The 25,172-nt window shown below is 40.6% G+C and overlaps 1 protein-coding gene across 2 annotated transcripts in view; it reads left to right on the forward strand.

Annotated features, from left to right (window-relative positions):
• SF3B3 (splicing factor 3b subunit 3) overlaps positions 1–25,172 on the forward strand; it is a 43,754-nt gene that overhangs the window by 17,668 nt on the left and 914 nt on the right. For both annotated transcript variants that reach the window (XM_047710854.1, XM_047710855.1), the window contains exons 10-25: positions 1,915–2,010; positions 5,014–5,086; positions 10,367–10,518; positions 10,821–10,976; positions 11,725–11,880; positions 12,404–12,547; positions 15,767–15,889; positions 16,790–16,944; positions 19,084–19,258; positions 20,063–20,268; positions 20,354–20,510; positions 21,464–21,589; positions 22,031–22,243; positions 23,156–23,254; positions 23,932–24,075; positions 24,972–25,076. In XM_047710854.1, coding sequence (XP_047566810.1) covers positions 1,915–2,010; positions 5,014–5,086; positions 10,367–10,518; positions 10,821–10,976; positions 11,725–11,880; positions 12,404–12,547; positions 15,767–15,889; positions 16,790–16,944; positions 19,084–19,258; positions 20,063–20,268; positions 20,354–20,510; positions 21,464–21,589; positions 22,031–22,243; positions 23,156–23,254; positions 23,932–24,075; positions 24,972–25,076 — 2,280 coding nt within the window. The remainder of the gene's footprint in view (positions 1–1,914; positions 2,011–5,013; positions 5,087–10,366; positions 10,519–10,820; positions 10,977–11,724; positions 11,881–12,403; positions 12,548–15,766; positions 15,890–16,789; positions 16,945–19,083; positions 19,259–20,062; positions 20,269–20,353; positions 20,511–21,463; positions 21,590–22,030; positions 22,244–23,155; positions 23,255–23,931; positions 24,076–24,971; positions 25,077–25,172) is intronic.

The following is a 25,172-nucleotide window of genomic DNA, read 5'->3' on the forward strand; positions in this document are numbered from 1 at the left end:
TTATAGTCAAGGAACACCTCTATCTTATTTTAACATACCATTTCTTAAAATTCTCCAGAGACATTGTGATCAGTCAGGAACAGCTTTTTTAAATACATTCTCAGGGAGGAACCCAAGGTAGCCAGGATGGGGACTGTGCCCCGCTGGTGACACTCAGTTGTAGCAGGAATTTTGCCATGCCTTTGTATCCTGGATTGCTGGGGTTTGAGCCCCTGTCTAGTTGATCACACTTAATGGAGAGAGGTTTATTTACTGAGTGCTGGGAAAACGGGTCAGCATTAAGTCACTATTTCTGGTAAAATTAACCATTTTTTTTAAGGCTTTTTTTTTTTTTCTTGAGATTTTTATTTATTTATTTGACAGAGATCACAAGCAGACAGTGAGAGAAGTGGGGGAAGCAGGCTCCCTGCTGAGCAGAGAGCCTGATGCGGGGCTCGATCCCAGGACCCTGAGATCATGACCTGAGCCGAAGGCAGAGGCTTTAACCCACTGAGCCACCCAGGTGCCCCAAAATTAACCATTCTTGACATTAACTGCTTTTGTTCTTTCTTTCTGAGAAATTAGTCCTGAGGCAGTAGAAAATACTAAGTAATTCCTAAATAGATTGTTAGTGATTTCCCCCCCCTTCCATTGGAATTTGAAGAAATAATGGTGTAGTTTGTAGATAAAGGATAAAATTAAGAGAAAGTTCAGGTATCTGTAGCGGGGCTGAGTATTTTTTTGTGCCATGGTGTCTTTACTAGCCTGGTGAGGCAACTGGATTTCTTCTCTGAATAATGTTTTCATATTTATTTATTTTTAAAGATTTTATTTATTTAGAGAGAAAGCACATTCATGTGTGCGCGCACATGTGAGCAGGGGAGGGGGCAAAGGGAGAGAGAGACTTTCAAGCCAACTCTGCACAGTTTGGAGCCTGATGTGGGGCCTCAGTCTTATAACCCTGAGATCATGACCTGAGCAAAATCAGGAGTCAGCCTGAACCACCCAGGCGCTCCTTTTGTTTTTTTTTAAGATGTTATGTCTGAATAATATTTTTAAATGCATGTAGTAATAAACATAAATCAAGATAACAGGGTATTTTTTCAGTTAAGAAAAAGTAATGTGCTTCTCTATCAAGGCTTTGTTTAAATAAGAAGATGGTGCATTTGAAATAGGTGAGTTAATTTTTTTAAGGAAGAGATCATTGTGAAGGCTATATGCACTCAACACACGTTTGTCTGTGTTACAGTAAGCTGTATTGTCTTACAGTTACGAATTTTCACTTGAACTGACCTGTTTGACAAAACTATAGTACAAATGATTAGACTCATTATTGACCAAAAAATGTACTGGAAAACAGCTAGATGTCTGGGATAACCAACATAACACATGTCTTCCCCATTTGGTGCCTGAACAGTCAGGTGTAGTTACCCAGTGGTTAGTCAGTTACATTGTAGGAGTATCTGTTAATAAGGCAACTTCGATAATGTGTAGTCTAGCAGATCTATTGAATGTAATTTTGAAGAAGTGATGAGAAGAGTAATTGGAGGTATATAAATTTTAATGTTATATGAATAAAAGTCTTTTTTATTGGTAATAGTCACTGATACTGTAATAATATTGTAGTTTATATTTTTAGTTGAAAGGAAATATTAAATTTCAGTTCAAGGTTCGATAACACTCATTTTACTCTCTGTAAAAAAAAATAATTTGCTAACTGAAAAACTGATACAAGCCTTTTTTTGTTAGTAAAGTTTGTTGGTTCAAACTGGTTTGCTTTTTGGAACACGAGGGTTTTCCCCATAATGCTACACGGCTTGTAGCCAATATATAATCTTAGTAAACTAGCAAGTACTTTGTCCCCCGAGAAAATCAGGTTTAGTTTTGAAAACTTGGTACAAGTAGACTTTTTTTTTTGCCTTCTTCTCTGTTCAGATAGCTGATCTGGCCAATGAAGACACACCACAGCTCTATGTGGCCTGTGGTAGGGGACCGCGATCATCTCTGAGAGTCTTAAGGCATGGACTTGAGGTAAGTGGGCATTTTTATTTAGATCATCTGCAGGGTTTGGAGAGAAGCATTGAAAAAGCAGCTTATGGGGGCGCCTGGGTGGCTCAGTGGGTTAGGGCCTCTGCCTTCGGCTCAGGTCATGATCTCAGGGTCTTGGGATCGAGCCCCACGTCGGGTTCTCTGCTCGGTGGGGAGCCTGCTTCCTCCTCTCTCTGCCTGCCTCTCTGCTTACTTGTGATCTCTCTCTCTCTCTCTGTCTGTCAAATAAATAAATAAATAAAATCTTAAAAAAAAAAAGAAAGAAAAAGCAGCTTATGGCTTTATTCTGATGAGATAAGTGATTAATGTTTCTGTAAAAGAAAAAATGTTTTTCTTTCTCCTCTTTTTCTGTAACGACGTTTAAATTTCCTAATCTTTATCATGTTAGTACAAGAGACACATTTTTAAAAATTGGCGAATGGGGTTGAAAGGGGGGGAAATAACCCCTACTGGCTCCACATTCACCAGCTAAAACATGGAGGAAATCTGCATGGAGCATTTTATTCTATTTTCTTCTAATCTTGGTCTCTATTCAAAGTTTTTAGGTATTTATGTGTTTTTAACTATATTAATACTATATATTTTATTTTATTAAGTTTATTTTTTTTATGTTGTATTCTTTTTAATGTTTTTTTTAAGATTTTATTTATTTGACAGGCAGAGATCACGAGTAGGCAGAGGCAGGCAGAGAGAGGAGGGGAAGCAGGCTCCCCGCTGAGCAGAGAGCCCGATGTGGGGCTCGATCCCACGACCCTGGGATCATGACCTGAGCCGAAGGCAGAGGCATTAACCCACTGAGCCACCCAGGCCCCTAATGTTTCTGTAATATTCCACTGTAGTGGATAGATCAGAATTTATTTAATTCTTTCTTGCTGGATCTTTTAGGTGACATGGACATTCAAATCCCACATCCTCTTGGTTCTAGAGTTGATGGTTTTTTTTAGCAAGTTCCCTGGGGTTGATTCTGTTAAGAGCAAAATAAAGCTTCTTATGGCAGTTTGCTTTAGAGTTGGGGGTTGGCACGCTCTAAGCTCTCAGTGACCCACTGCCTGTTTTTGTAAATTTTTATTGGAATACAGACAAGATGACTGACCTTGGTTTTGAATTCTGGCTCTACCACTTAGTAGCTATTACTAAGCTTTAGTTTCTTCTCTTCTATAAAATGAGCTTAGTAATAGGATCTGTTTTAAAGATTGTTGTGTGAATTGAGAGAATGTGTAAGAAGCACTTAGCTCAAAGTCTGGCATAGAGTATCTGTTTAATTTATGCTAGCTATTAATACTGCTGTTTCAGGGTGTTTGAAAATTTTTTGGCTCTGCCAAAATACTCATCAGGCTAGTAAATTTTTAATGACTGAAATCCAATATATATTAACAGTTTTTGATTGCTCATCAGATACCATCCAGCATTTGACAAAAGCTAAATTCTCCGCCAGAAGTGCATATGTGCATTAACAGAAAATTTTGTGTACAGTGTAAGAGATAAAGGATCCAATTAAGAATTGTTGTTTTCGAGTCTTCCACCCCCTCCCACTTTTTTCCAGGTCTACAAAAGATCTCTGTTACACAGAAAAACATTTTGAAATTGTTAAACATTACTTTGCTCCTCCATATTTATTTGTTGAACCTTGTTATTAAGCCAGATTATGGTCTCTTTTGAGCAGGGTCACTGTCACATGTTGCATTTGGTATAGAGTATAGCACTCCTAACACTTAGGTGTTATTGGTGATGAAGTTTTACTCAGTTCTCCTGTTCCATGATCAGGTATTCCTATTATTTTATTAGTTGAATTAAAAAAAAAAAAGGTTACTGCCTTTAATGGGTATACGTGAGTTCTCTCTATAACCATGTGGTTACATGGTACAATATGTTAAGTAAATCATTTCTGGGTCATTTAAAAATAGTAACGTTTTTATTTTGGAATGGTTTTGTATTTACAGAAAAAATGCAGGGATTGTATTGTGAGTTCATCTGTAACCTACACTTAGTTTTCCCTTCTAGATCATTGTTAGTTCATCTCAAATATTTCATTTCCTCTCATGTTTGAGAACCTATAGGATATTCAGAGGATTCTTGACTCTAACCTTAAGGAGCATAAAATCTAGTAGGAAGGACAGAATAATTCCTGAAATCACTTTTTAGATAAATGCCTTAGGAGGCGGTGATTTCTTTGAGATCTTATAGGAGGGAGAGTGGACTGCCTCACAAGAGGATAAGGGAAGGTTTTTTTCCTAAAGGATGTAGCATTTGAATTGGTCCTTGAAGAGAGATGGGATTTGGCCTTAAGGGAGCCAGGGAAGAAATGGGATGCTAACTTAGATCATGGCCTGTTTGATTCTATGTGTTCTCTCGAGGAAGATACAGGCATGTCATACTGAAAGAAATTGCATAGTTTTTGATGCAACAGCTATCCTAAATATTCCATCACTTTTTGCTAAAGTTTGTTAGGGGGATTGCCAATATTTCCAGCCCTTTTTGGTTCTAAACTTTTTTTTTCTTTTTTTTAATAAAATGATTCCATTCTCTTTGTAAAACAAGGTTTTTTCCCCCTCCCTATTTTTAAGTAATCCCGGGCGTCTGGGTGGCTCAATGGGTTAAGCCTCTGCCTTTGGCTCAGGTCATGTTCCCAGGGTCCTGGGATTGAGCCCCACATTGGGCTCTCTGCTCAGTGGGGACCTGCTACCCCCCTCCCCCTTTGTCTACCTCTCTGCCTACTTGTGATCTCTCTCTCTGTCAAATAAATAAATAAAAATCTTAAAAAAATAAGTAATTTCTACAACCCAACATGGATCTTGAATTTATAATCCCAAGATCAGGAGTCACATGCTCTACCGACTGAGCCACCCAGGTGCCCTGGTTCCATTCTTTTAATCCAGCATGCAGTATGAGCACTGCCTTTTCAGAATCCCATTATCTAGTGTAGTTTTAAGCAAGGAGCTAAGTTCTGTGCTCACTGGATCTGTGGTTTGTCTCCTATCCTGTCAGGTATCAGAAATGGCTGTCTCTGAGTTACCCGGTAACCCCAATGCTGTCTGGACAGTGCGTCGGCACATTGAAGGTAAGCAGTCCATTCCCAATAGTCAGAAAGTGGGTCTGGGTGACTGACAATAGAAGGCTTAGGTGTCTGCATTCATAATATTTATATATTGCTTTTTTTTGGCAATATACTAGAAACATTTTCTGGCTTGACATCACATTTCTCCGATTCTGAATCAGGATGCCTTCACCCTTTTTACGCACGAGTAAGAGTACTGTATTCATCTTGACGGTACTGGTTCCATCTGTGTAAGAGATGTGGTGTGAGGGAAAGTTTCCACTTCTTCATTTTACTTCAGTGTTTTCTTCTATTGTGCTGAAACCACGGTGAAGTTGAAGGTGTTGTTCTAGTTATTAAGAGATTTGATGAAGTTTATTAGTCCCACTTAGTGGGTGTAGTTGTGCTTCAGAAAAGTTCAGATTAAGATTGATTGAATGGAATTAGAATTTTAGAGTGGGTGAAAAAGAGGGGATGGAGGCAACAGGAGACCATGCTCCTGGATAAAAATGGGCCACTTCATCCTAAAATTTTGAAATTTATGTGAAAATGCATAATAGGGCAACAGCCAGCAGGAAAGTCTTGAGTTAATTGAATTTGAGAACTGAAACTTAACTCTCATTTTCCCTTGGATTCTTTGGGGGGTGTAGGTCATTTCTATTCCTAGACTTCATCTTCCTCTTGTTCCCTTAGGAATGTGGGCCTGCTGAGTAAGAGCACCCTGGCCAGCATACAAAGCATTTTCAAGAAAACAGCTGGAAATTTTCCTGATATTTTGATGTTCTGATGTTTGATTTTATGGGAGCTGGGAAATGTGTAGGAGGGAAACCTCTTCATATTAGTAGAATGCACATTGTGGTGGATTTTGTTTTCATGTGGACATTTGAGCCAAGTCTGAGATGAGTAGAAAGAAAAAAGCAGCAAACAGGAAATTAGTAGGTTCATTTTTGCTGAGAAGATAATTTTTAGATGATTGATTTAGAAGGATTTCCTCATTTTGTTTAATGTCTTCATAGAGAAACTGGTCAGTATTGATGTTCACCTTTAGCTTCGTGGCTGGTTGATATTATAGCTCGACGCAAACATTGTCTACACTTGGAATTTTTTGAGCCCTTGAGATAAAATACTAGTATTCCATACCCTTCCTGTCTTTGTATTTCATTTTCTACTTCTTAAACTTCAACAAGGGTTTAGATTTATAAGCAGGTTACCCCTCATTTTTATGATGAAGGCAGAAAAGTCACACAAGTTGACTTTTCCGAGATAGCACATTGAGGTAATGGAAGACGAAAGCATAGTCTCTGAACTTCCAATCCAGTGTTCATTTGACTAACCCTGTAGTGGGTGTCTGTGGTTCTTGCTGTTTTTTTAGGTTAAGTTCTATTCTGCAGTCTTTCCAGGTGTTCACCTCGCACTCCCAGAGTGATTAAGATAGGATCCTTCCTCTCGGGGTACTTGCCATCTAAAAAAGAAGACAAGTATATAAAACTGCTGTGTGTTCTGCGTAATGAAAGGCACGGGCATGTTGCTAGGATGTGTTAGAGGACAGGGAATGGGGTTATGTTGGAGAATCAGAAAAGGCTTTTTTGATAGTGCTTAATGAGTCAGTGATCAGCAGTATGTTGCATGGTGGAACTTGTAGTGGAAATTTTTTCTTCTCTAAATACCAAAATCTAGGAAAAGACTTACATCCTAATAAATTTTACTTTTTAGAAACTTGTAATTTGGGTGATCACCCACCAAAAAAGGTCAGGTTCTCTCTGTTCATTCTCTTTCCAGATACTCCCAAGTTAACTGTTGAGTGAATAGCCCACATGTCCACACATGCTGTAGTCTTCCAGGCAACTACTAACCTTGGCTGGTACGTGGTGATGCACACTACCAATACCAAGCCTTTTTTTCTCTTCCACAGGTGGCTGGTGAAGGTGCTGATCACCACAGGTGTGTACGTACTGCTAGGGTCTACCATGGGGTCTTAGAGTTGCCCAGGGAGAGGGATCTGCACAAAGTAATAAGACTGCCCGGATGGCATCTCTCAGAGGGTAACTTTGCAGTTGGCTGTTGTGCATTATAGAGATACACACCCATCTGCCTGTATATTACATGGTCTGAGGCAGGAATCAGCTTTCTGTATTTTTTCCCTTAGTGGAAAATATGACTAATTTGTCTTTCACTAAGCTGAAAGAAAGTATAGCTAGGAAAGCCTTAACTCCATACACTCCTTTGGAGTTTTGTCTGTTCCAGCTGTACTGACTCAAGTCCTGGAGAAAGCCGCCTTTTTGGGGAGTATAATCGGGACTGCTGAGGCAAGGCAGGCACCAAGTAGTCCCAAGTATAGAGCGAGAATGGTATACTGGAAGCTCAAGTCATTGTATGGTCACTCACTTTGCCTTTTAGAGTGAGCTGTTTGTTGAGCTTCAGATACTAAGGCAGAGGAGAGAAGAATAAAGTATTCCCTCCCCTGTGGGCTGCTTTAGCAGTGCTCAGAAGTTTTATTTAAGTGAGAAAGATGCATTCTCATACCCTGATAGATTCTTCACTGAGGTATGAACTGATGTTCTTTACACACACACACGTGCGCACACACACACACACGTTCATATGTACATGTAAGATTTTTATTTTTAAAGTTTGTATTTATTAGAGAGACAGAGATAGAGCAAGAGCATAAGATAGAGCACAAGATAGAGCACAGCTGAGCAGGCAGCCTGACAGGGGGCTTGATCCCAGAACTCTGGGATCATGACCTGAGCCAAAGCAGAGGCTTAACTGACTAAGCCACCCAGGTGCCCCTGAACTAATGTTTTTTTTATATGAAAGTTGTAACTTCTGGAAAAAGGCAAGGCATTTATTTATGGTCATTTAGCTTTATTAGGTTCTAAATTCCAACTCTTAACCTATAACTTCCCTAGGACATGAGCAACTGGCCCGCTATAGGTCCTCCTGGCTGTAGAATGGAGAGGAAAGTTAGAGTGTGCTTAGTATTCACAGGGTAATGGATGTTTTGAGGGAATCTGTGGTATAAAGCAGCTCTAGTGGTTGTTGAATTGCTCAGGGAATGTAAGATCCTATTTAAGTCCACTGAGCTTCTCTTTATTTTTGTATCTGAGCAGTCTGGGGCCTTGGGTCAAAGGGAGGGTAAAGACCCAGGCAGCCCACCTTCCTTCCTCTCCTCATTCTCTTGCGTTTTAGTTAAAATTTCCATGGTCTCTGCTGGAAGTTTCTCCCTTTCCCCTTGACTGAAGAAAAAGACCAGAAATCCTGACCATTTAAGAGCCCTTTGTTGTTTGGCTTTAATTTGCTCTGGCACAGGTTTTAGGATATTGGGTTTCAGTAATGAGAGTGTGGAAAAGGACACAATATTCATATAGTTAAAATTAAGCAATTTCTGTTATTTTTACACACTACAAATTTCCATTTCAAAAACAGCTGGAGTAAAGCTTCCAAGTTTGGTATTGTGTGGAGATTCATTTTGGTTTTGTTGTAAACTATTAAGTCATCCATTTCAGGGATAACCATGTCCTTACTCACATGGTGGTGAACAGTGTTGTCTTATGAAGCCATTTTATAAAGTGTCCCCAAAGCATTTGATACATCTTAACGGTTGTAACAAAGATAATCTAAAACTAGCTATCTGGTTCTCCAGTGTTTATGATTTGGAACTTGAACCCTTATTCTGGATTCCTGGTATAGCCATTGGATTATACCCATTGGGAAAGATCTTTGATACTTGCCTTTCAGCCACCCAGTCAGTATACGCATGTATTAAGTATGAGTTTGGAAAATAATACTCACCCTTACTGGGTTATTAATTTCATGTGTAAAGCAATTTCATAAATTATATTTATTTCTATGTATTTCTATTTTAAAATGCTGGTTATAGTCTGTCAGTTTGAGTATGTCCTGCTCATAGGGCAGAGAACTAGTCTAGGCTACACTAGTGATATGTCTTCAGTTGGCCTCTTTTTCTGTGAAGAACACTGATTCTGCTGAACACTATAGTAGAATAGTCTTGGTTCAGCTGAACCACCTTTGGAGCAATCAGAATCCGAACTGTCCTTGATGGGAGTGGAGTGGATCAGCTCTATGGTACTAAGCTTTGGACAAGGGCTCAGGTACACAGTGCCCTATAGCTCCTGCTACAAGTGAGGTAGCCACTTTAATTTAGTACCTTCTCCAAAAGGAAAAAAAAACAAAACCAAACTTAATTTAGTACCTTGTCTACTTGTAGTTCTGTCCCTTGTTCACCTGATTTCTTATGAGGGAAGGGGGACAGAAAGGGGAATTGATAAAAGAAAATTCAGATGTAAAATAGGGAAATCTCAGTCCTTCATGAAAAATAAATACACCTTTCCTTTTTTCAGCATTTATCAAGCATAATGCTAAACATCGTGCTGGATGTGGGAGACACACAGAAGCTGTTTTTATGTGTAGGATGGAATATATGGGAAATAGGTGGCCTTTAACTATGGGGTCTGTATGAGAAACTTCTGGGATTGCCTGTATTCAGATCCTCTGACTTTGAGAAACTCACTCGTGTTTGTTTATCCATGACTATGTTTTGTTAAAAGCAAAGCAAATCCTAATAGGATTGCTTGTCTCCACTGAATAGTTGTGTTTTTTAAATAATAAGAGTAGAGAGGTCAAGGACTGACAATATAAACAGACCCCCCCCCCCAACTTCCTGGTAATCCTCTTATCTCCTTCCTATTGGGACATCCTGAGATTCTCAGTTATGAACCTGAGAATGATAGTCTCATTGAGGCTTAAGTAATCTGTTTTATTCATTAGGTCTTATGTTCCCACATTAACTTCTTTTGGAAGAGGCTGGAGACCTTTCTTGCTTATAAGGATTATCTTTAAGAGGGAATTGTGATATTGCATCTGGCACAAATAAACAATCTTCTCACTTCAGTATATGTAAATATTGTAGTATTCAAAATTTCTTCCTGCCTGGTTACCCTGCTTTGTCATCTTGTGTTTTTCCAGCAAATTCCTCAAGGAAAATTAACTTTCAGAGCTATTGGGGTGGGTATACCTACTCAATGTATTTAGGCATTTAAGGAAGCAGAGTATATCTGTAGGCTGTTATGACCTTCAGTAATCTTTCGGATCATCCTGTGCCGTTTGCCACATGAGTGTGTGTGTGTGTGTGTGTGTGTGTGTGTGTGTGTGTGTGTGTGATGGCTACACATAGAAGAAGTGCCTTGGAAGGTTTCTGAAGAGAAAACTTAGTATGTCTCAATTAGCTTTGTAACTAATGAGTTCTTAGCTAACCACCTCCTCTTCTCTTCCCTCTTGCAGATGAGTTTGATGCCTACATCATTGTGTCTTTCGTGAATGCCACACTGGTGTTGTCCATCGGAGAGACTGTGGAAGAAGTGACTGACTCTGGGTTCCTGGGCACCACCCCAACCTTGTCCTGCTCGTTGTTAGGAGATGATGCCTTGGTGCAGGTGAGGATTCCCAGAGCGAGAGAACTTAACTCGCCTTACTTTGTCCTTTTATTGTGGTGTAGGCTGCTGTGCTGACATTAAAGAGCTTTGAAAAACTCTTTTGAAGTGGACATTGCAAACATGAACTTGTTTTAAGTTCACCTATACAGGGCCTAGTAACTCCTTTTTGTCATTGACCCAATGGCAACTCAAATGCAATGGCTCCAATTCTGACAAGAGTGACCCATCTGTTAGGTATGTGGGTCTTGCTCAGCAGTGAGTCACATTACTAAAGTCCAGTTTCCTTCTGGTCATTGACTTAGGTGTATCCTGATGGTATTAGGCACATAAGAGCGGACAAACGAGTCAATGAATGGAAGACCCCTGGAAAGAAAACGATTGTAAAATGTGCAGTGAACCAGCGACAGGTGGTGATCGCCCTGACAGGAGGAGAGCTGGTCTATTTTGAGATGGATCCTGTATGTTATTTTATCATTCATTGTGGGACTTGGTTTTAGGGTCCAGAGGTAAAGATGAGAGTTGTAGTCCAGTATCTAGATGATATTCACAGGAAAATTCAAGAGGGAAAGTATACATAAGCCACTCTGGCCTGGTGGGGATGGGGGTGGGGTCAGGGGAGGGTTAAGTTCATATCTTAATTCTAACTGGAATTATGAAATCTCATCAGTGAAATATTTGCTTCTCTTGCCCTTTACACTCTGCTTTTCCACCAAATATTGGCCGTAAGTTTTAATTTTTATAATCTGAAGCCATTTCAGAAATTTTCTGTATGGAAGGATGTTGGGTATACTTACATGCTCTTAGTTTCTGGATGTGGCCAACCTGAGAGTCTAACTGTACCTCTGGTTGAGATTTCTTTGTCTTTAAGTTCCATATTTGAAGTCTCTTTCACCCAAAGTATTTTCATGAACAGATAATTTTATATATTTCTATTTCCTGAGAACTAGGTTTGCCTTTAAAAATTTGTAGCATGTTGAATTTGCCAAAGACAAAGACATTAGGTTGTCTTTTGATTGTCTTGTCAGTAATTTTGCTTTCTGTTAGCCTAAAGTATTCAGTTTTGTACCTTAAGTAGAGAAATTCTTGGTCATTGATGATAGTAAGAGAAGTGAGAAAAAGTGAAAAGGAGTTTAACAGTCCTCCTGTCCTTTCCCAGGCCCAGGGTTTAGGGGCAAGTTGTCACCTTTCTCTATCTCACTTCTGTAGTCAGGACAGCTGAACGAGTACACAGAGCGGAAGGAGATGTCGGCAGATGTGGTGTGCATGAGTCTGGCCAACGTGCCTCCTGGAGAGCAGCGGTCTCGCTTCCTGGCTGTGGGGCTGGTGGACAATACTGTTAGAATCATCTCTCTGGATCCATCAGTGAGTGTTACCCTTGACTTCCAAGGATCTTCCCACTGGAACCTGAGCTTCTGGCTCACTCCTGATGGGCTTCTCTGGGATCAGCGGGGCTAGTCTCTGTAGTCAGCACTGGCTGCTTCTCCTGATTATCATAGCAACACACCTCAGTACTTTAAAGATCCTGATCCTGGACTACTAAATGCTCTCTTGCCTTAAGCCTTGTTAAAAAACAACTGAAGATTGTGTGCAGAAAAAGGACTTGGGACTGGCCATGGGCTTTGGTTAACTTTCAGGAATAGGTATGCTTTGCTTATTTACTTCGGATTACCCACTTTTACAGAAAGGAAAGCATGGTTCTTTCCAGAGCTCCAGAGCTTATTCTAAGATTTGGTTTAACTAGTAGTAACCCATTTACAACTTACTGTATAGGATGCCCCTGTCCACAAGAAAGTTGTTTCTCCCTTCCTCCAATTAGATTTCTCTGGGTAGATTTTTCCAAAATTGGTCATTTCCCATGTTTTACTCTTTTTTCTTTCCTCCTTAGGACTGTTTGCAGCCTCTGAGCATGCAGGCTCTCCCAGCTCAGCCCGAGTCATTGTGTATTGTGGAAATGGGTGGCACTGAGAAACAAGATGAGCTGGGTGAGAGGGGCTCTATTGGCTTCCTGTACCTGAATATTGGGTTACAGGTAAGAGACCTAAGGCTCGCATTGTTGGTGTCAGGCCTTCTTTAGCTTTTGTGTAGTCCCTGTTCAATACGGGCATTTACTGTGCCTTTTACAGTTTGCCATCTTACGAAAAGTGAACGGTGCTGCTCTGCGTTCCGTTTCTATCAGCTCTAATTAGAACAAGTCAGGCCCAGGACAAAGTTTTCATAGTCTTTGATACAAATGTGTTGTCATCACTACTCTGGGTCACAACTAGAGCAACTAGAGGAGTTTCTTTCTTTCTTTCTTTCTTTTTTTTTTTTTAAGATTTTACTTATTTGACAGAGAAATCACAAGTAGGCAGAGGGAGGGGGGAAGCAGGCTCCCTGCTGAGCAAAGAGACCCTGGGCTCGATCCCAGGATCCTGAGATCATGACCTGAGCCGAATGCAGAGGCTTAACCCACTTAGCCACCCAGGTACCCCAGAACTAGAGGGGTTTCAAGAGTCCTGTGCACTTCTTAGAATATGCAGCTTTTGGAAACTAAAACCTCTTGATGTATAATGGGCTCCTTTAGTAACAGAGGATCCCTGGATGTTCCCTGTTGTCAAAGCAGTGGGGCTCTTTTTCACATGAAAAGCAGGAACCTAAGGGTAGCAGAGTGTCAGTATTTTTTGACCATATACTTTCCATTTTCCTTAATGATTATTTGCTCAACCCCCTGGGTAAATAATCTAGCCCTGGTACTTTTGCTTTTTAATTTTATTTCCTAATTTAGAAATTTCTCAAACTGCACAGGAGTTAGTCTAATGTAACAACCCTCAGTGTATCCATCACCAGTCTTATTAGTTACCAACATTATACTATTGTTGTTTCATCTATTCCCTCTTATTTCTTTCTTCTGGAGTATGGTAGAGCAAATCTAAGATGATTTGTCATTTCATCTATAAATACTTGAGAATGTAGCCATAACAGATGTATGCGTTGTTTTCTTTTTAGGCCACAATTTTATTACCATGCCCAACACAGCAGTTCTTTAATATCTGATATCTTGTTCATGTTCTGGCTTTTCTTGATTTGTTTTGTTTCTGTTTTTCCAAAATGTTTTACCTTTGGTTGTACTTAGGATCTGCAGAAAGCCATTTGCAGTTTGCATCTTCTGCATGACCTATCCCCTTATGTGTCTTTTAATAATTTTTACCCCCTTCCCCCTTTTTTTTTTTAAGAAACCAGACCATTTGTCTTGAAAAATTTCCACCTTCTGAATTTGGCAGTCTTTAATGTGTGTTCAGTGTTTGTCTGTCATCTGTATTTCCTGTAAAGTAGTGGGTGGATCTAGACCATGCTGTCCATTTAAAATACAGTGTAAGCCACATGTGTCAATTAAATATACCAGTAGCCACAAAAAGGGAACAGATGAAAATAATTTTAATGTTTTCTTTAACCCAGAATACTTCAAATGTCATTTCAATTTGTAATTGGTGTAAAAATTAAGACACTTTATTTTCTCTCCTTTTGAACAAAGTCTTTGAAATCTCATATATTGTATTTTATACTTAATGGCACATTACGATTCTGGCTAGCCACATGTGGTTTGATTATAGAATTGGATAGCACAGGTGGAGAGGTTGATTAGATTCAGATTTAATATTTTGTGGGAGACAGTGTTTTATAAGTGGTGCCCTTTACTTTCTGTTACATCACATCAGGAGGCATGTAATGTCTGGTTATGCTATTTTAGTGGCATTAGAATGTTTGTATCTATTTTAAATTATCTGCTCCCTGTCAGCCTTTTACCCAGTAGCATTGCTACTAGGCCCATTGCCTAGATCCATTATGTCATTAGGGATTGAGAAATGATGATTTTCTATTGCACTCTTCATTTCATTACCTGGAACTTTTCTCAAAAGACAAAATTTTCTTACCCCCAATGATAATTCATACAGGGAAAGGATAAATACTTTGTTTTTTCCCCTTTGTTCATCTGTTTTCACAGTAAGGAGTTGGTGCCACAGCAATCTCAAGTGGGGACTGATAAAGTAAAATTTTTTTTTAATAACCTATGAACTTGACGATTTTTTTGTATCTGTGCTTCAAACTATTATGATCTTTCAGTTTTTGGATGCTAAATTGCCTCATTTTAGATGGGTGGGAGTTCCCTTTTGAAGTTAGTTCCTTTGTCTTTTTAACATGACCCTGTTATCTTCGGGTGCTTCCTTCTGGTACAACAGAGTGCTCCTGTATTCACCTGAAATAGTCTTTCCTCAGACCTGAATTAGCTGTTTCTCTTAAGAGTCTTAATCTTTTTTTTTCTTTTTCTTTTAAAAGATTTTTTTTTATTTAAAGATTTTATTTATTTATTTGACAGACAGAGATCACAAGTAGGCAGAGAGGCAGGCAGAGAGAGAGAGGTGGAGGCAGGCTCCCTGCGGAGCAGAGAGCCCGATGTGGGGCTCGATCCCAGGACCCTGGAATCATGACCTGAGCCGAAGGCAGAGGCTTAACCCACTGAGCCACCCAGGTGCCCCTCTTTTAAAAGATTTTTATTTGTTTGTCAGAGAGCACAAGTAGGGGGAGAAGCAGGCTCTCCACTGAGCAGGAAGCCGGATGCGGGACTCGATCCCAGGACCCTGGGATCATGACCTGAGCACATGCTTAACTGACTGAGCCACCCAGGCATCCCAAGAGTCTTAATCTTTTTAGGAGAAATGGCATTTAGAAACCACAGCAAGCCTTGTTTATTTTAACTATACATGTTTTTTTTGTTTTGTTTTGTTTTTAAGGGTTACTTATTTTAGAGAGAGTGCATGCATGAGTTGGGGGATGGGCAGAGGGAAAGAATCTTTAAGCAGGCTCCCCACTGAGCATGAAGCTTGATGCAGAGCTCTATCCCATGACCTACGACATCATGACCTGAGCCAAAACTAAGTCTTAAGGATGTTCAACTGACTGAGCCACCCAGGCACCCCTTAACTATGCATATGTCCTAAGGTTTAAAATTATAAAGAAGAGTTTAACATACGTGGTAGAAAGAGTTTTAACAGATATGTAGTGAAAAATAAGTGCTTTTCACTTAGTAAATGCTCAGTAACTACTTGAATGAGTGATTTAGTGAGAGAGTGAATGAGTTGTTGTCTGGTTATTGGGATATTCTTTAAACCCCGTCATTTCCTTTCATCTGTTCTGAACTTATGTATTCTATGCAGTAGCCAGGGAGCTTCCATTAGGGGTAGGCTTCACTCACTCTTTTCCTTTTTGTTAGAATGGTGTGCTGCTGAGAACTGTCTTGGATCCTGTGACTGGGGATCTGTCTGACACACGCACTAGGTACCTGGGGTCCCGTCCTGTGAAACTCTTTCGTGTCCGGATGCAAGGCCAGGAAGCAGTGAGTAATGAAAGGGGGCAGGCTGCATTTTTGGACGTTAGTGGCATCAGCTTTTCTTTCAGTAATTCACCCATACATAGTTAGTTTGATACTAGCTTTCTCTTAATTAGCTTTTCTGTGGGAAGTCTTGGGTCCCTTCATGGAGAGTTTTCCATGGCACTGAGCTATGGGTGGAATAGGTTATCAGTCTGTTCAGCTCTAGGGTGGGCAAACGGAGCTGACTGAGAGGTAGCTAGAAACCTCTTATCTAGAGTACAACTACCCATGAGCAACCTTATATCAATACCAGGGTTTACTATGTAACGTGAAAGAGGTTGGGAAACATTGTGTCCTTTGTAACTAAGAATGTTATTGTTGCTGAGTGTTATGCTAGTTCTTTATTTGTTACTGCATTTAATTCTTGAAATTATCCTCCCTAGTTACAGTGTTCGCATTTTACTGATGTGGAAATTGAGCCTTAGAGAGGCTTAGAGAGATTGAGTGATTAGGTCATACAGTTTGTGGCCCGTGCTTTTAGCAAATACTAAGGCAGTCCTCTTCTCCAGTCCTCCTCCTCCTCTTTTTTTAGAGAGGAGAGAGGGAGCGTGCATGCGTGCACGAGGAGGGAGGGACACATGGGGAGGGAGAGAGAATCTCAAGCAGGCTCCACACCCAGTGTGGAACCTGACTGGGGGCTGGATCTCAAGACTCTTCAATCAAGACCTGAGCCAAAATCAAGAGTCAGACACTTAACCAACTGAGCCACCCAGGCACCTCTGGTGCTCTTTTTTCTTAAGGTAGTCTTAGGTTTCAAAAATTCCTTGGGATATTCTGTAGACTAAAATTTGCGGATAGGGTATTTGGTTAGCATTCCATGTTTGTCTTTTCCCCAAGCATGTTGGAATGTTTTTCTTTCCTCAGGTGTTGGCCATGTCAAGCCGGTCGTGGTTGAGCTATTCCTACCAGTCTCGTTTCCATCTCACCCCCTTGTCTTATGAGACCCTGGAGTTTGCGTCTGGCTTTGCCTCTGAACAGTGTCCTGAGGGTATTGTGGCCATCTCCACCAATACTCTGAGGTGAGAGTCCCATGGTTCAAGCCCAGCGGGAATCCTTTCTGCCAGTGGCTGGGATTGTGGTTTTGCCAGAGTTCTGGAAGAAGTTATGAAGCGATGGCAGAGAGCCAGCTCTTCACCATGGTACTAGAGTGTTGCATCTGAAACCTTCGTTTGTCTCAGGATTTTAAGTACCTGGTAGCCAGTTTTTCATTTTCAGAGTTGTAGCATCTGTTTAGATTTTCAGGGCCAAGTTCTAATATACTCAGCAGTATGGTTCCGTTTCCTTGAGATTAAACCATCTGTTTTTCCAGGGCAGTACTATTGGATTAGTTTTAGAGCTGGCAGGCACTGATTCGCTGATAACTTTTTCTCATTTGGTCCTCTCATTTGCAGTGTTACATCTCTAATTTTAACCTCAGTATAAATTATTTGGCCTTTTGCAAGTTGAACAACTATTGTTTATGCAATGATGTTGGAGCGAGCACTGTTCTGTTGCAAAATGGCTATTCGGTTTGAAAAATAAGCTATATTCAGCTTGACTTTCTCAGGTTTCGGGTTTCGTTTTTTCTTCTTTAATCTTTTAACACCACCTGTGTTCTTGCCCTGGTTGTAACTGTTTGTAAGAGGAACCCTATCAAGAGGAACTATACCCTCTTGTTATGTGGGTAATTTAACAGGTGAACTCCCAGATTTCTGTGCAGCACCTTTCAGGATCTTTCCAGTCATTGTTTTTTCTCTCTAACCCTCAGGCCTTTATGTACCTTCTATTCCAGCAGAATTGCTGTCTCCTCTCTCATGGTTTTTTTACTCTGTACCCTGGCATGCTTCCCACCCACAATCTCTGCCAGTCAAGACCTAGCCTCATTCATGGACATTCACATTATTTATGGGTGCTTCTTCTCTTTTGAATTCCTATAAATGTGGACATAGCCACAGATTTTTTCACTTTCGTAGCAGAAGAGCATTTCCTCCCTAGAACAGAATCTTTCAGGGAAGGCCACTGTGTGAAATAGTTAACAGCAGAACTCTTGGTAACACCAGTGTTTAGAGTAATTACTGTCAAAACTAGTCACTTCGACGTAATTACTGTCAAAACTAGTCACTTCGACGTATGAATAATGCTGCTGTGGATATTCTTGTGCACGTTTTTTGGGGGGCATATATTTTCATTTTTCTTTGATCTATATCTGAAAGAGTGGAATGTGGTAACTTTGTATTTAACTTTCTGAGGAGTTGCCAGATTGCTTTCCAAAGGGACTGCACTGTTTTTGTTTTCCACAAGTAAGGTATGAGAGTTTCAGTTTCTTCACATCATCACCCACATGCATTTATTTGACTTCTTGATTCCAGCCATTCTAGTAAGTGTGAAGTGGTATCTTATGGTGGTTTAGATGGACAGTTTTTTGATGCTTAATGATAAGCATGTGCTTTCTTGCTATTTTTCTTTGGAGTACTGTTGAGATCCCTTGCTTATTTTTAACTGGATAATTGTTTTTCCGTTACTGAATTCTTAGAGTTCTTTGTATAGTCTAGTTGTAACGCCCTTATCAGATAAGATTTGCACATATTTTCTTCTAATTTTCTCCCATTCTGTAGATTGTCTTTTCACTTTCTTGCTGATGTTCTTTGGCACACGAAGGCTTGTTAATTATTAAAGTCCATTTGAAAACTGCCTCAAGTCCTGTTGGATATCAGCAGTGGTATAAGTTCTACTTAGATGCTAACTAGCCTCATATTTTCTTAGGAATACAACATGGGAATATCTGTGCTGCCTTCTGTGTTGGGTGTCTCCTGAGAGCAGGTTTTCTCTCTACTTTGAATCTGCTTGTCGTGGTAGGGTGCCTTTATAAGACAGATCATTATGTGGGTTGGACCAGAAGAATCAAAACCGAAGGATCAGTGATTTGGGTTTTGGTTTTCTTTGTGTGAAACTTATTTTTTTTCTTGCAGAATGACAACTTTTGATGCTTAACCACTTAATTTCATCATTCAGATGTTTGTAAAATACCTGATTCAATGTTTCTCTCCAAAGAGAGGAATATGCCAACATTAGAGCTTTTAGGGATCAATGCATTTGTATGACCAGTCACAGACCATTTTGATAGGAGTTTCTAAATCCTGAGTGAGTGATCTGTTGATTCCTTTCCTTTTCCCCCATAGGATTTTAGCATTGGAGAAGCTAGGTGCTGTCTTCAATCAAGTGGCCTTTCCACTGCAGTACACACCCAGGAAATTCGTTATTCACCCTGAGAGTAACAACCTTATCATCATTGAGACGGACCACAACGCCTACACTGAGGCAACAAAAGCTCAGAGGAAGCAGCAAATGGCAGAGGTAGTGAGACTGGCCTTAGGGTTTAGTTAAAAGTCATATTCATGTGAAATTTTGTTGAAAAGTTTAAACTTGTGTAATTGCTGATCATATTACACATTTTATAGATGTATCTGTATATACATCTATAGTATATTATACATTAAAAAAGACCCAGGTTCTTTTCAGGGCCTTTAAGCAGAGCCCTTTGCCCCTATCCTTGGTTTTAGAAGTTTTCTTGTGACTTGGGACTAATACACAAACCTTGGGTTTATTCAGTTTTCAGCTTTCCTTCTGGAACAGAGTTCTTCAATCCTTGAGCTTCCCAAACAGCCTGTGTATGTGTTTCCTAGATTTAGGCCCAAAGGAAGACAGTGTTCAATTCTCCACAACACTAGTTCTTTCCAGAAATAATTTCCCAGCAAAAAAAAAAAAAAAAAAACCCAGATAGCCCCATCATGCAAAACTGTGTCTCGACTAGAAGAGATGAGACAAGGAGTCATAGCAAGGGAAATCAGGGAGGTTAGGTAGAAAAGTGGTGTTTTTGTGTGATGTATCTGAGACCACTTGCCAAGTATTTGCCCCAGTCAATGTTAGGTTTTTTTTTTTTTTACATTAAAAAATGAAGTATCTGGTTTCCCCTTTAGGGTTTTCTCTCTTCCCCTTGTCTGTACACCTTTCCCTTTAATCTTCATTTTGGGAAAAAAATCTGGTTTTGGCCTACAGACTTTGCTATTCAGGATATGAACTGTTGTGCTACTTGTCCACCTACCTCTGAATATACCAACTCTTCTGTTTTTGTGTTTGTGATTTTGTTTTTTAATTTAGGAAATGGTAGAAGCAGCAGGGGAGGATGAGCGGGAGCTTGCTGCAGAGATGGCAGCAGCGTTCCTCAATGAAAACCTTCCTGAGTCCATTTTTGGAGCTCCTAAAGCCGGCAATGGGCAGTGGGCCTCTGTGATCCGAGTGATGAATCCTATTCAAGGGAACACGCTGGATCTTGTCCAGCTAGAACAGAATGAGGCCGCTTTTAGGTAAGGAGCTCCGGACATCTAGGTTTTGAGGGCAGGAATTCTCTGGGCTGTAGTTAATGCCTGACTCCTGTTTCTCTGTTTACAGTGTGGCTGTATGCAGGTTTTCCAACACTGGTGATGATTGGTATGTGTTGGTGGGCGTGGCCAAAGACCTGATTCTCAATCCCAGGTCTGTAGCCGGGGGCTTTGTCTATACCTACAAGCTCGTGAACAATGGGGAAAAACTGGAGTTTTTGCACAAGGTAAGAACCAGCCATTGGTTCTCCTGGATCTTAGGTTCTACTGGTCTCTCCCACTTTTGCTTAAGTTTTAGGTCAGGTCTTCTGGTGACCATTTTGGAAGCCAGCTCATTGATTGTGTTCCATCTTCTGGTGGCACACAGAAAATGCTGGGGCTTTCCTGCTCCAGTGAAGCTCTACTGCCTGGGAGTGTCACAGGAAGCCTGTATACTAACCAGCCGCAGTGGTGACATAGATGCACACAGAATTGGCCCCTTGTTTACTGGTTTTACTAAGCAGGTGCAGTTTGTGAGCTCTGGAGAATTAGCATTTAATGGATTCACTTCCCCTTTGGAAAAATGAAAAAGTTCTAGGGGTGGATGGTGGTGATGGTTGCACAACACTGTGAACATGTTTGATGCCACTGAATTGTATACTAAAAAATGCTCAAAATGATAAATTTTATGTGTATCTTATTAAAATTTTAAAATTAAGAGGGAAAATATCCCATTCTTCCACATGGATAGCATATGCATGTAGCTGCTTTAGCCCTTCCCCAGGGGAATGTCCTCTAGGAAGTAATTACTCATGTTCTGTTCTTTGTGCTAAACTCATTGTATCTCCCTTACAACTGAGATGTCACTTGTCACTAGCACTCCTTTCCCATCCCTCCACAACCAGGAATCACTTCTGCATTGAGGCTTCATTGTTTGTGGCACCAATTGAATTAGCACAGGCTCTGAGACCACATTCATCAGGCCTCAGGGCTTCTTCCTTTGGCTTGTGGCACTGATCCATTTGCCGAGTGACGTGCAGTGCACTGTGGGACCTGTTCATAGAGACTTGTATGTGTGGTTTATTTCTCTGACGAGCCAAAGGTGATCACACACTGTCTTGTAGACATTTTAGGTCAAGAGGGTACAGTTAGCATATGGCTGGTGTTCTAATAGCTGCATTGCCTGCTTTTCTTCTCACAGACTCCAGTGGAAGAGGTCCCTGCTGCCATCGCCCCATTCCAGGGGAGGGTGTTGATTGGTGTGGGGAAGCTTCTGCGAGTTTATGACCTGGGGAAGAAGAAGTTACTCCGAAAGTGTGAGAACAAGGTAAATAGCTTGTACAGGGCATCAGAACTAGCTAGTGAGGAAGGAGGAAACATTGGTGGGATAGTGGACAGTAACTTAAAATCATGTCTTTTTAGGATCTTGTAGATCCTCAATTCCAGCCTTAGAATTAGGCCTTTGTGACTTGAGAAGGACAAAAGTTAGGTCAGTTTCTTGACTTCTTCACACTAAGAACCATATTTTTGTCCCGTGGACACCCTAAGAACTATATTTTTGTTAAATACAGAGTATTTAACTGTGAGAATTGAGCATACATTTCCACTTTATTAAAACCAGTTAGCTCTTTTTCCATCTTTTAGGAATTTATTGTTGACTGCCATTCTGTAGGTCATATATAAATATATGCTTCAATCAGGAGAATCTGAACTGTCTCTGGGTTCTGAATCTCAAGGTTATTCCCATTGATGTCTTTGTTTTTCCCAGCATATTGCCAATTACATCTCTGGGATCCAGACTATTGGACACAGGGTAATTGTGTCTGATGTCCAAGAAAGTTTCATCTGGGTTCGATACAAGCGTAATGAGAACCAGCTTATCATTTTCGCCGATGATACTTACCCACGATGGGTCACTACAGCTAGCCTCCTGGACTATGACACTGTGGCTGGGGCAGACAAATTTGGCAACATTTGTGTGGTGAGTTGATGTTTATGTCGGTTACAGTGATGTGTAGGAAAGCCAGCTCTTTTCAGTGGTAAAGTCAAGGACATAGGACTGTGATCTCTAGTATGGAAATTGAAAATAGGTATAAAATTTAATCCTAAAGCCAGCTCTAAAAAGGAAATTTTGTGTTCTTTAAGCCATCTTTCTTTTTTCTTTTTTTTTTTTTTTGAGATTTTATTTATTTGACAGAGCACAGGCAGGGAGACCAGCAAGGCAGAGCGGGAGGGAGAAACATACTCCCCAGTGATCAGGGAGCCCGATCCAGGACTCAATGTGGGACTTGATCCAGGACCCTGAGTTCATGACCTGAGCTGAAGGCAGACGCTTAACTGACTGAGCCACCCAGGCACCCTCTTTAAGCCCTCTTACCAGTCATTTATTTTTATATTTAAAGGTTTTAAAATTATTATTGTTTAATATTCTGTACAATTTAACCCTGAGATTAAGAGTTGCATACTCTATTACTGAGCCAGTCAAGCTCCCCATTCTTATCAATCTTTTAGAATCCCCTGTCCCCATCCCTCCATCACCTGTACAGGTCCATCTCCCTCCTCCTTATGGAATATGATTTAATAGTGATGATAGATTTTGCTTGAGCTAATGAGTAAGAATTATTTTTATCTGTGCGAGAATTTTGGTTTTCTCTTTTTAAGCCCAATTTGACTTGGCTTGTGTATGTTTTATAGCCTTTGTTTTGTTCTTGCTCATGGGTTGAATCTCTGGAGTTTGTCACTCAGACATCAGGTTGCAGGAGACAGGCTTAGGCCTCTGCCGAAGGTGGTGGTCCCAGGCTTGCTTTCAAGGATCTAGGGCAAACATGCTGCTTGGTGATCCAGGTGAGTCGGTATAGGACCCAGCCCCATGACTTCTGTCACTTCCTTATAGGTGAGGCTCCCACCTAACACCAATGACGAAGTGGATGAGGATCCCACAGGAAACAAAGCCCTGTGGGACCGGGGCTTGCTCAACGGGGCCTCTCAGAAGGTAAGATTGCAGAAGCGACCCGGAAGGAGAGGTATCAGCCTGCAGGCTACATTTCCTAGTCTGCTATCTGCAGTGCACATGACTGTGCTGAGTACTCGCCTGCTCATGGGCGTCCTTTCATAGCCTGTGATGGGTAGATGCTGGGCTTGATGTACAGTGACCGAGTCACCATTCCATTTTTATCACTGCAAAGTAGAATTTTTCCAAGACATTTTAGCAGTGACTAGAGTATAGTGTGTTCCTTGGAAAAAATCATTGCACACATTCCTGATATTAACCGGCTCTTCTCTGAGGGGTTGTTCTGGGCTCTTTACTTTTCTCCTGTAGGTATATACTTCTGTAGTAGAGTATCTCTGGACTTTTAAAATAGGTCTGTTTTAGAGAGCTAGTCTAATGATTGCTGCTTTTTAATAATTATCTGTAGTTTCTTTTTTTATTGCAAACTTGGTAGTTTAACAATATTTTTCCATTATAATTATCAGAAATGATTTAACTTCAGCATTGTGACATTAATCTCAAGTAAATGTTAAGAACATTCTAAAGTATTTTTAAATGTTAGTAATGTTTGGATTTAAAAGAAAGTGAAATCTGCTCTTTGGAGGCACTGCTTGCTCTTGGGAATCTAGAACAGGTTCGGAGGGCAAGGGCACAGTTACTAGTCTGTTTTCAACTTACAGGCGGAGGTGATCATGAACTACCATGTGGGCGAGACCGTGCTGTCATTACAGAAGACCACACTGATCCCTGGAGGCTCAGAATCGCTTGTCTATACCACCTTGTCAGGAGGAATTGGGATCCTTGTCCCATTCACATCCCATGAGGTGAAATCTCCCACATTTTTCTGACCTTTGCCTTCACAAGGTTGTTTCTTGGTGCTAAATCAGCCTAAGAGGGCAAATCTTCTGTCCCCACCTGGAGCTGGGCATGTTATGGAAATATTATAAGGTGATAGCAGTGCCTCAGAAAATAAGAATCCTGATTTCCCTCTTTCTCCAAGCCATTTGTTTTTATACTGTACCAGGGTTTGGTTTAGTTCTTTTTTTTTTTTTTTTTTTTTTTTTTTTTTTTTTTTTTTTTTTTTTTAAAGATATTTGAGAGAGAGAGAGAGCGAGAGGGAGCGCACAAGCAGGGGAAGGGACTGAGGGAGAGGAAAAGAGAATCCTCAGACAGACTCTTCACTGAGCATGGAGCCCAACCTGAGGCTTGATCCCAGGACCCTGAGGTCATGACCTGAGCCAAGTCAAGAGTCTGTTGCTTAAGCAACTGAGCTACCCAGGCACCCCAGGTTTGGTTTCGTTCTGGTATGGGTATAGAGTTAGTGGCCAAAGCCCCAGAACCAAACCCCACAGACTAGGAATGATGATTACTACAGTGAGGTATACTGTGTACTTGCTCAGGTCTAGGATTGGCTAAATTGGGTTTATGTCATTCCAGCTAAGGAAGCGGGGATCAGGAATCTGACTTTACAATCTGTCTTTACATATGTTTTTCTCTTGTGTTCTGCAAATATAGGTGGGGTTTCTTTCAGATTTTAGGTATCTTGTAGCAGGAAAACCTGGGGTTATCACAGGAGCAGTTTGATAGTTAACATCTGTTTGAATGGTTAAAAAAAAATAATAAGATCAGTGGCTTGTCTGTTCATTGTGCTTCTGGAAACTGTAGACTAGTTGAAATCACTTTTTTCTTTAGTGATAGATTTCTTTGTATCTTCTGCCAGGACCATGACTTTTTCCAACATGTAGAAATGCATCTGCGGTCTGAGCATCCTCCTCTCTGTGGACGAGACCACCTCAGTTTTCGTTCCTATTACTTCCCTGTTAAGGTAGGTCTTCGTTGGAAATCTGAGTTGAAAAGGGGGATCCTTGCCCCCATGTAACTTGTCTTTTCTCTGGACCTTCCTCCCTTGTAAATCAGAACA

This window comes from Lutra lutra, chromosome 17 (genome assembly GCF_902655055.1).
Source record: "Lutra lutra chromosome 17, mLutLut1.2, whole genome shotgun sequence".
Classification (NCBI taxonomy): Eukaryota; Metazoa; Chordata; class Mammalia; order Carnivora; family Mustelidae; genus Lutra; species Lutra lutra.